This window comes from Coffea arabica, chromosome 6c (genome assembly GCF_036785885.1).
Source record: "Coffea arabica cultivar ET-39 chromosome 6c, Coffea Arabica ET-39 HiFi, whole genome shotgun sequence".
Taxonomy (NCBI): Eukaryota; Viridiplantae; Streptophyta; class Magnoliopsida; order Gentianales; family Rubiaceae; genus Coffea; species Coffea arabica.
This window is the reverse complement of record NC_092320.1, coordinates 19,697,226-19,708,803: the sequence shown is the minus strand read 5'-3', so window position 1 is coordinate 19,708,803 and position 11,578 is coordinate 19,697,226. Positions and strand designations below refer to the sequence as shown.

At 35.5% G+C, this 11,578-nt stretch overlaps 1 protein-coding gene across 1 annotated transcript; it reads left to right on the top strand.

The window, feature by feature from the left end:
- Positions 1-9,225: 9,225 nt before the first annotated feature.
- On the top strand, positions 9,226-11,093 carry LOC113691399 (uncharacterized protein At3g28850-like). The gene has a single exon (XM_027209522.2). The coding sequence runs from the start codon at positions 9,673-9,675 to the stop codon at positions 10,882-10,884; it is 1,212 nt and encodes a 403-aa protein (XP_027065323.2). The 5' UTR covers positions 9,226-9,672; the 3' UTR covers positions 10,885-11,093.
- The last annotated feature ends 485 nt before the right edge of the window (positions 11,094-11,578 follow it).

The following is an 11,578-nucleotide window of genomic DNA, read 5'->3' as shown; positions in this document are numbered from 1 at the left end:
GAATACATGCATTCCAATTGCTGACTTTATCACTTTCATGATGAAATCTTACAATCCTGAGCACACATGTGTAATGAATAAAAAGAATGATGAAGTAATCTCTGATTGGATTGCAGTGAAATTAGCTGATGTATTGAGAGAGTATCCTCATATGACAACTGAGGGAGTATCTGCTGAGATGCTGAAATTTGGTATTAAACCAAGTAAGAACCAAGTGTATAGAGCAAAAAATAGAGCTTTAGAGATTGCTCAAGGATTACATGAAAAATCCTATAGCAAACTGCCAAAATATGCTGAGTTGGTTATGCAAAACAACCCTAAAAGTATTGTAAAAGTCCACTATGATAGGCTTAATTTATTAATAGAACCAAGGTTTGTTAGAATGTTCATCAGTTTCAAGGCACAAAAAGATGGTTTCTTGGCTGGTTGTAGGCTCTTTGTAGGCTTTGATGGTTGTCATCTGAAAAGAATGTTTAGTGGTGTTTTCTTGACTGCTGTGACATTAGATGGAAACAACAGCGTCCTTCCTATTGCTTATGCAGTTATTGAATGCAAGAACAAAGAGTGTTGGAGCTGATTTTTCTATTATTTTCATGAGCATTTTCGATCTTTTGGCAATGATATCCCATTGACTTTCATGAGTGATAGGCAGAAGGTACATTGAATATTTTTGCCATCATATTCTATCTTTATTTTATTACTTACATTAACAATCAACATGTAGTAACTCATTGATGGCTTTGTTAGTAGGAATTGAACATTGCTTATGAAGAACAAGTACTATCTACAGAAGCAAGATATTGCTGTTGGGCTTGGGTTTTATCCCATAAAACGGTTGGTGGGATAAAATCCAAACCTAATAATTGCTGTTGGCACATATATAACAATTTCAAGATTCGATTCCTTGATTTACTTCTTAGAACCTATTTTTGGCAAGCATCAAAAAGTTTTGATTTAGTGGGGTATAATGAGGCCATGGAAAGGATTCAAAACTTAAACATTGAAGTTTAAAGGTGCTTGAACCAGATTTCAAAGTCAAGTTGGGCAAGACATGCCTTCTTTCTCCAAATCAAATGTAACCATGTCACAAACAACTTCACTGAATCATTTAATTTTGGGTTGAAAAACTCAGTGGAACACCTATATTGACACTTGTTGATGGGTTGAGAAGCAAGGTAATGAAGAAACTTCATAAGAGGTATGAAAGAGCACGCACATGGTCCAAACTATTACCTCAAAGATACTGAAGAAACTGAAAAACACTGTTGAAAAAGCTCGAAAATATCAATTGATGACAGCTGGTGAGTTCATCTTTGAAGTGTCTGATCTGGGCAGGACATACATAGTTAAACTACAAGAGAGAACATGTGATTGTGGGGCCTTTCAAATCACTGAAATGCCATGCAAGCATGCTGCACTGGAAATAATGTATAGGAGAGATAACTTAGACAACTACTGTGATGCAGCATTTGGCTCTAGGAAGTACAAGAACACAAACTCATCAATGATCACGCTTAATCCCCATGAGAAAAATTGGCCTCCAATGGAAGAAATGACCCTTGTAACACTTGAGCTACCAATCATTAAAAGGGTACTAGGTAGACTAAGAAGAAATCAAAGAACGGGTCCTGATGAAGCTACTTCTCACTCTTCAACAAGAAGATTAGCTACTCTTAAATGTTCTAAGTGTCTACAATTTGGTCATAACAAAAGGACATGCAAAGGAGAGCATGTGACTGCAAATTCCAGCAACTCTACAAATCAGAATCAGGTATAACATATTAATGTAATATGCGCTTTGACATGTATGAATAATAACTAAAACACTAATATTCATTTTAGACTGCTACTAGGAGAGGAAAATTAGGAAGAGGCACAGCTAACACAGACTTATCAGGAGCTAGAGTTTGGGTAATAAATGTTGCAATTGTCATTCAATATGTTTGAGTCTTTGACATGCCTCATCTAAATGTTAAGTAATTTGTGTGTGACATATTTCAACAGGAACTTGCACAAGGAAGTGTGCCAATTTCTGTATCAAGTCAAGGAAGTAATCCCAGTCCTTCTAGTCAACCAATTTCACTGAATATACATTTCAGTGGTGCAACCAAAAAGGCAAGCACAGTTTTGATTCTAACATTTGAGTGTTTTACAATATGCCTAACATCTAAGTGGTTCGTATACTCATTTCAGAGAGGAAGACCTGTAAAGAAAAATAAGACAGCTGCATCGAATGACAATGCACAAAGCCGTGCAAATGCACCATATCCATCAGGAAATCAAGCTGTGATAGGTTTTAGAGCTATTCCCACTGGAGGATCACAATCTGAAACTTCCATGAGCATTAAGATTGCTACAGCTGTGGCCTTTGAGAGTTAAGTAGTAGCTTCAGTTTGAGGTTCTAAGTAGTGTTGTTTCCTCTACTTATTAATAGAGGAAAGTAGTAGTAATTATATGGTAAATTCAGGTTCTGACTTTTAGAATCTAATAGTGATGCTTTTGTCTAAGTGTTGCACTATGATATTACTGTAAATTTCTTGCACCACTTGTATCTTTTGTACATGCAAGTACATCTGACTGTGTGGCTTGTTGACATTGCAATATTCACCATCTAAACAACTAGTTGTAGATGGTGTTATAGACTAAACTGGATTGCAATGTGACCTAATATTGTTGTAAAGTTCAGTAAAAATCTGCAATCCTATCCATCTTTTAAGTGGTTAAAAGATGGCTATTTTCTTTTGTCATGGATTGCTACTTATTAGACTGTGTAATATATCCTTGATACTTTGATAACAAGGCTATAATGACAAGGTTATCTTTAGTAGTATTTTTCTATTATAGTTGGTTCTTATCTGATTGTTTGTGGTGTTTGAACTTGCACTTTGTTTTCTATTAACTAATTGAACAAAGAGGTTGGCTTGTGCTCTTGGACAGCAAAATTAATCTTTTTATTGCTTCTGTAATGGACGTGTTGTATGTACCATTTTTTGGCTTATTATATGGATATATGTTGTATACGTCAGGAAACATATATACATTGCTTCATTACCAACTATAAACAAGTCTTCTTTGTCACAACCTTGCTGTTTTACTGAATTTGTATTAACATAAAAGTATTGGCAGGCCATAGGTATGCAGTTTTTCACATAATGAGTCACTTAGTGTTCTCGGGTATTAAAATCTAATTAACTACACCCTGCTGCTGCATTTTTGTCCTACACATAGAGCAAGGATAATCCTACATTTCATAGTCCTATCTAATTGCTTGAAAAATGAGAATGAAAACATATGTAGTCAGGAGAACAAAATTTATCATCAGTAATATAGTGAACCAGGAATTCGGTTGCTCCAGCCTTCCATTTTGCACACATCTTCCATTATTGATTGTTGAATCGACTTGTCAGCATTGGCTAGAAACCTCATCAATTTCATTGCCTTCATACCACTAGAAATAATTGCATCTAGAGCAGCAAAAATATTGCTTGTTTGGATTTCTTTCACTTTCCGAAATCCTTATTGTCGCCTTCCTATTGTAACCATAATATCGATTCCTGATAGTAAAAGATGTTAGAGAATTATATGACAGCCCTTCTATGGTGGAACTTGCCATGAAAAATGCATCAAGTTCTTTTCCCAATTTCCTATTTCAATCTTCAAGAAAGCTAATAGACCTGTGTGGTTTTTTTGCTCTTTTGTTCTTGCCTTTATACTACAATTTGATAGAGGAAAGTAGTTGTTGCAGTAACGGCTACTTCACTATTTAACTTATGCAACCTGAAACTAAAATTTTGCCTTATTTCACTTACACCCCCTCATTTTTTTATTCTTTGTGTTTTCTACTAATTGTGGTAATTTTTTCATATAAGGGACATCATAAGAGTATATATGAAAGTAAATTCTTCTCTCTTATGTAAACTGAATTATTTATTGGTAAATTATACCTTAGGGGCTAACAAATTTACACAAAATATCAATCAAAGGGAGCTAAGTGCTAATTTTGATATCACCGTGGGGCTAGGTGAGATTAAGCCTAACCTCAGGGGAGGTTTCTGAAATTATCCCCTTTCTTGAGAAGAATGAAGTTTTGCAAGGATTTAGGGAATGAGAAATTCTGAGATGCGGCGATGAGCCTCTTGAGTCAAGTGGCCACTAGGGGTGGCAATAGGGTGGGGGTAGGGGAAATAACTCCCCTTGTCCCCAGCCCCTTGCCCCCCACCCCCCGCCCCGTTTCCCCCGCGGGGGAAATCAATTTATCATAAATGTTTATTTACAATAATATAATTGTAAACAATGTTAAATAAGATTAAAAAGCTATCAAGATGGAAGTAAAGCATAACAAGTCAAGTTACATTCAGTGCGGAGGAAGGGAACCGATCGAAATAAAAAATGGTTAGGAGCAAAATAGGTTGGAATTGGATAGCTTAGTCTTTGGCCAGGGGGGCGGGCGTTAGAAACAAATCAACAGTAGTCCAAGAAATTTCTTCAGTTGTTGCGGCGGCCGTTGACACTGACTAGCGTTGTACTTGTAAGTAAGGATGCAAATTTAGGAAATTTAGGATTGTATTATATATATATATATATATATATATTATTGTATACGGGGGATGGGGCTGGGGATGGGGCGGGTGTATGTTTCCCCACCCCTGCCCCATTTTAAGGCGGGGGGAAATATTTTACCCCCGCCCCATTTCTACCCCGCGAGCACCTGCCCCTATTGACATCCTTAGTGGTCACCATCCCACTGAATATACTGACGTGGATCAGGGCAAACCGACACTCCGGTAGATCCACAAGACCTATTCTTATCAAAGTTGTACTGGCCTCCAATTCCACAACAAGCCTTTAATAACGTTGTTCAATCGAACCTTTACATAGACAAGCAAGAAAAATCAATCTCATTAAAATCTGCTCAATTTGTTGTGAGGTTTAGAGTCACTCTGGACAAAGAAAAAAATCATTTTAAAAAGTCCGTTCTATTTGCATTCTTTTAGCTTCCATGTATACAGTGCAATTAAGAACCTAAATCAAATCTTTTTAATATTGAAATTGAAATGAATCTAAGCCCATTTGCATTGCTACTTTTTTGAGTTTTTGTAGAAAAAATATATTGTAATGATGTAATATATGTGAAGTAAAAGTTGATTAAGAAATATTTTCACGAAAAACGTAAAAAGTTTTTTAGTAGAAAATGGCAATCTAAATAAGTTTCTCACCAAGGGCGGGTCCATTGCGAAGAATGTATTCGAAGGCAGTGTAATAATCAGCACAGATGATGATTACACTTGGAAATTCCAACCTGAGCAAATTCAAAGCCTTTTTGAGAAGATTATTGAAGTATATGGAGAGCTCTTTATGTTCCTCAAGCAGCCCTGACCATCCTTGGCATCGTTATGGAATAAAACCAAGTTGATAGGGAGGCACCCCAGAGGAAATGCTCCAGGAACTACAATTTTTGTTGCACCAAGCCGTATTATCTCCTGTATTGCACCACATATACAGAAATAGAACGATCAATCATATGTACGGGGAAATATATGTGGAGTATGTGACACTAGGTAGACATAACCTCTTAGCATGATATGCCAGCGCCAGGTGTAAGGTGCTAGCAATGACAGAGCCAACGGAGACTGAGCGTCCCCTAAGTTTTGAAAATTTTAATTCATAGTTTGTAAATATATGTACAAAACAAAGTTAACCTCCCTAGTTTTTTACAATTTTATTTTATATTATAAGAGTTTATATATGTGTGTGTATGTGTGTGCGAATTAGCCACTTTTAAATTAAATTTTTCTTCAGAAAAAAGTTATTTATTTTTTATTGTGCTAGTTATTTAACTTTCAACAAAGTAAACATATAATTGATGATCCATAGTAAATTGACCTAATTTGATATATTATAATAAAAAGACTCAATTCATAATTATCAATGAGTTAAAACAAAAATATTTACTTTATTAGCTTATATACAAATATACAATTTAACCCAATTGATTAGACTCGTTTTGACTCTTCTTGTGCCAACTGCAACTACAGAATGGGTATTTTCAATTATAAAGACAATCAAGACAAAGTTCCGAAACGAGATAGAAGATAATTTTTAAAATGATTGCCTAATTGTGTGTATAGAAAAGAAAGGTGTTGAAAAATTTAGCACTGATTCGATCATAGATAAATTTACTTCTATAAAACAACATAAAACTCAATTTACATTTAAGAAAAGAGGTTGAAATTGCAAGGTATGTTAACATAAGTTTTATCTTTTTTAATTGAAAATAGTTATATTTGTATTGCATAGCTATATGTGTGTGTGTGTGTGTGTGTATTGCACAAGCGACATATTAGAGCATTTTCTCATAATGTGCAACTTGAATGGTTGTGATATTATAAGATATTTAATCAAAATTTATTTCTTGTCATAATTTTTGTTATAGTTATGATGCATATTTATGAAATAGACATATCTTTATAATCAAAGTTAATTTTTGACATTTTTGATGTTGTATATTTAAATAGATAAAAATTATTTTAAATATAACAAATTAAAATAATTTTATTAGAAAAAATTTTAGCCCCTATATTTAAATTAGAAAAATATCATGGCTCCGTCACTAGATGCTAGCTAGGCAAATGAAGAGGAACTTTATTGACACCTAACTCATGCGCACATGTACCTACAATTCTCCTCGTACCTGCACGCATGAGTTAGGTCTTGCATGTGATCATACTGTATACTACAATAAGAAAAATATTACACATTGCTAATTATTTGCACATATAAACCCGGCTAATTCTTTAAATTATAGCTAAAAAAATCAGTAAATTATTATTCTGACAAATGTATGTTCTCAAATTATACCTACCTTGCTGACTAAGCACGGCAGGTGTCTCACACCTTTTTTTTTTAAATGGCCAATAGTTGTCCAAGAATTGCAACAACCAGGCTGCCGTGCTTTGTTCTTGACAACAACCAGGCATGCCATGGTTACAAAGCACGGCAGCCTTAAGTTTTTTTTTTCCTTTTTATAACATACATATAAAAGGGCGAATGCCATGGCTCAAAACGGATTGTTGTTTTGCTGATGTGGCCAATCATTATTGGCTGGAGAGTGTTCGTCAAAAAATATGTGTGCGCGCGTGTTTTTTTATAAAATCAACCAAATAGACAAAGAGGCAAGATTTGCCAAGATTCTCCGGTGGCGTGCACGTTACTCATCTATCTTCTGCCATTTATTAATTTTTTTTTGCTTTCAGATTTGGTGAGGCGCTGGGCTCGGGAAAGAGAGACATCAGAACTCAGAAGAATGCCTTTCCTCCTTTCTTTCTTTCAATGTGTTGTCTCTCTTGCCCAAAAAACCCTCTTCATCTCTTTCTCGTTCCTATTATTTATCACTAAGGATGCCACGAAGGATTTGCTGTTTCCTCCTTTACAGCATTTTTTGTGATGTGATGTATGCAAAACAAAAAAATAGTTGAGAATATAAAAAAGATGAATTTGAAAATGTATTTATGATACAAACAGAGCATTATTTGAAAAAATTTAGCTATCCAAACACTTTTGGTGGAGTTTGTGGAGTGTCCAAACTTAGGAAGGAGAGCACCCTACGCCAAATTATCGGGGTGCTTTTACAACAATGTTTCAAGCTATTTCTTTTTTATATAAAATGTAATTTTTCCTTGCAAATTAGTTATGAATTATGATGAGAAGTTCATTCGCAAGTCTATCCTGAATATTGTAACAAAAGGCTTGGTGCTCGTTACAATAATCTAAGGTGATCCCTTGCTTTTTAAAAGGTTGATAGGAAAAATTAATATAAATTTTGCCTTGGATATATACAATAATGTTTTTCACTTCTAATACTTCATGAGATTTAGCTTTAAAATATTCCAAAGAGATTCTGCAAGAACATATTATCACACATGAGTTGAATTGAAAAAACAGCTAACGAAATCTGGTTAGAATATGCCTTTCGTAACATTTCTTTATTTCCTTTTCCTTAATGTATATTTCCAAAGTCTCATGAGTTCATGGTTTAAAAAATGGAGTTTGAAGATTGAAGAAATGAATGCTTGAACAAAAAAAACAAGATCTTAAAGCAGACGTTACTTTCTCAAAACTACCAAGCAGCAACTCATTTAGTAAGCTGTCTTCGTCAAGTCTTCTTGGGATCCTTGGGGCCTCCACTTGGCTCTTCAACTTCCCCAGCAAGTCCAGGGTATGACAGTGGTCACTTGGGTGCAAGCAGAAAAGCTTTTAATTTGTGTCAAAAGTGAGGCTCAAGGCAGGTCAACCGTCCTTAAACGATATAATTCTCGTAAAATTTCACAACATAGATACAATTATTATGCACGAGAGTCGTATGAACAATAATAAAATATTATACTTTTTTTTATAAAGATGTATAAATATTTAAAAAGGGATTATAGTTTATACAAATAATAATATTACACACTATTATTTAAGAATGGTTGACTTGACAACCGTCGCTATTTCAATTCCGTCGAAAGTGTCTATACTAAAGACTAAACAAAACAATATATATATATATATATATATATATATATATATATATATATTCCCACGCGTTGTTGGTGAATCATGATGATTGAACAAGTTCGGAGCCAATAATTTGTAGCTTCTTAACTATTCCAACAAATGAGTAAATTAAGAGCATAGAAATTTTCTTCTGAATAGAACATTAGATGGGTAAATGGTTTAGAAAAGGAGATCATTTTGAGAGCAAACTAAGAATTCGTTTGGGTTGCATTTTTCTAGATTTTTTTGTAGAAAAATTAATATAACGATTTGATATATGTGAGGTAAAAAGGTGATAGGAAAATGTGTTCATAGAAAACTGTGAGAAAAGGAACAAAAAAAGTAAGTTATTTTTTCTTTTATAGTATATGTTTGTTTAGCTAGAAAATTAGAAAGTTTTCCTGCACTTCCTCTTAAACTTCTTTTCCTTGGTAACCAACCGTGTACTGCCAAAATTTTTTTTTTTTTCCTTCATCTCATTTTTCTCACACGGGTTTGCCTCTATTCAAACAAAGTTAAAAACAAATTAGAGATATTCAAACATAATTTGATTTTACTACTTATTTACCATATCTTTTAGTCACATAATTATTTCAAACCAAAAAATGTTAATTAAGAAAAGGAGGAGTAATTGCGTAGCACAATGAAACTGGCAACTTGAAGAAGGAAGATGAGAAAAGCAACAAATGTAACCGGCGCAGACCCTAATCCAAAGTCCAAACCGCGTTTTCCTGATTTCATTCCTCCACGGTCTACAGTGCATTAATTTCTTTTGCTTCTTTCCATCATCTTCCCCACTGGTCTCCATTTCGTCCTTTCGATTCTTGACAATCTCCCCTCACCCACCTATACCCGTCCAAAACCCACATCTGAAAATCTCTCAATCCACCTTTTATCCACAGAAAATTACGTCAAAACCCCAAAAAGTAGGAGAGAGAAAAGCAATAATTGTGTTGTCTGGTAGCACTGGAGCAGCACTATAGGCAGAGAGGAAGAAGCACCGAAAGATACTGCTTTTGTTACTTTTTGTATACTTGTAAAACAGGCCAAATTTTATTGTCTCCATCTCTATTAATTCTTTGATTTCAAACTGAAAAATCCTATCCCTATTTGATTGGCAAGCAAGCTTTGAAAAATATGGGCTGTTCTGCTTCTATTCCCCAAGCTTTTATCTCAAGAGATCAGCCTCAGCAAAGTCAGTCCTCAAATTTTTCATCTTCCTCACTTTCTCAATCACCTCATTCTAATTTCTCTTCTTCAACCCCGGTTTCAAGAACTCTCTCCCTTCCCACCCCATTGGTCCACCATCTTCCTCTTTGCAAAGGGGATACTAACCATTTGGTTTCTCTCACATCAACCACCTATGGTTCTCTAGTCCTCGTTGACCCTCCAAAGCCTAATTTTGATGCTGAAGATTTTGTGAATTCGACGGTGACTGCCCAGATTGTTAAACCTCCAAATGTAAATGATTCTGGCGACCCTTTATCCCCTGACTCGGTTATCAACACTTGGGAGCTCATGGAAGGCCTCGACGAGTTAGATTTTGATGTGGTTGATCCTCCTGGTGAATCCCCTAAAAAGCCCATTCTGTGTAGCAAGTCTAAGACTTTTGATTTGGGGTCTATGACGAAAGATTTTGATGCAAATGAGTTGGAAAGGAGTTATGAGTTTGTTGAGCATTCGGATTCCAAGCCATTGTGGCAGCATTTGTCTGAGGAGTCTTTGCTGGCTAAGTTAGACCCCAATGTGGTTTCGAGTTATCGAAAAGCGTTATTGAGTAAACAATTTGGGGGAAAAGAAGCAAAAGAGTGGTTGAAATCTGGAAAGATTCAGCCTATTGGGTCACCTAATAGTACTTCATTCTGTTCCAAAAGGAGTGATATTTATTTGTCAGGAGCTGAGGATAGGGTTGTGTTGTACTATACTAGTTTGAGAGGGATTAGGAAGACTTATGAAGAATGCTGCACTGTTAGAATGATTTTTAGGGGGTTTAGAGTGTGTGTTGATGAAAGAGATATGTCAATGGATTCTTCGTATAGGAAGGAGTTGCAAAGTCTGCTGGGAGGGAAGACAGTGACCTTGCCCCAAGTGTTTATTAAGGGAATGTACATTGGTGGAGCAGAGGAAATTAAGGAACTTCATGAGGAAGGGGAACTGGCTGTACTTTTGGATGGTATTCCGGTGAAGGATTCTCGTTTTGTCTGCGAGAGCTGTGGAGATGCAAGATTTGTACCGTGTTCAACTTGTAATGGAAGTCGGAAGATCTTTGAAGAGGAGGAAGGAAAATTGAGAAGGTGTTTTGATTGTAATGAGAACGGGTTGGTTAGGTGCCCCAGCTGCTGTCCCTGAATGCTACATATGGCCGATGTTGCCTGTTTGTTATGAGGTCATTTAGACAATTGTCCTGCTAATGAATTGTATGTATATCTGTCATTGGAGGATTTGTTCTAGAATTGTTCTTTTTTAGCTGTCTATATTGTTTAGCTGTTGCGTATTCTTGTTCATTGCCTCTGTGAACTGTGTTATTTATTAAATAAAGACACAACCTTGTTCGCTTCTCTTTTCTCTCTTTTTTGGTTTATTGAGAAGGTTAATGTTGCTTGAAAATGTTCTCTGACATGCGGAATGAGTTTAGTTGGAGAAATTAGCAAGCAAATGAGCATTGGTATCATGCTGCAATTTCAAATGACATTTGGTTTAGACTGAGCTGTTAAATGAATTTCACAGGATATGAGTCACTTTAACTCCTATATCCTCCAAGTCATAACAAACATCAGAATACCACAATGCAATTTGAAAGGTCAAATTTCATCCTCATTCTCACCAAGGGATGCACAAATCTTGGTACAGATTGCTTACAATTTTGATCTGCAGTAATAAATTTGTTGAGTATATATTAAAACATCTACTGGTTGAAAGATTTACCAAGCTGACAGCACTGGCAGAAGCAAGAATGCGTGAGTTTCTGAAGGCAAAGTTTCTCGGTTCTCAGAGGTTTGCCTGGAAATCTTTTGAGGAATAATTGGACTATGGTGTAGTTTAA

What these genes read in the sequence shown, in the direction of transcription:
- LOC113691399 (XM_027209522.2), top strand. Translation starts at nt 9,673, where the DNA reads ATGGGCTGTTCTGCTTCTATTCCCCAAGCTTTTATCTCAAGAGATCAG.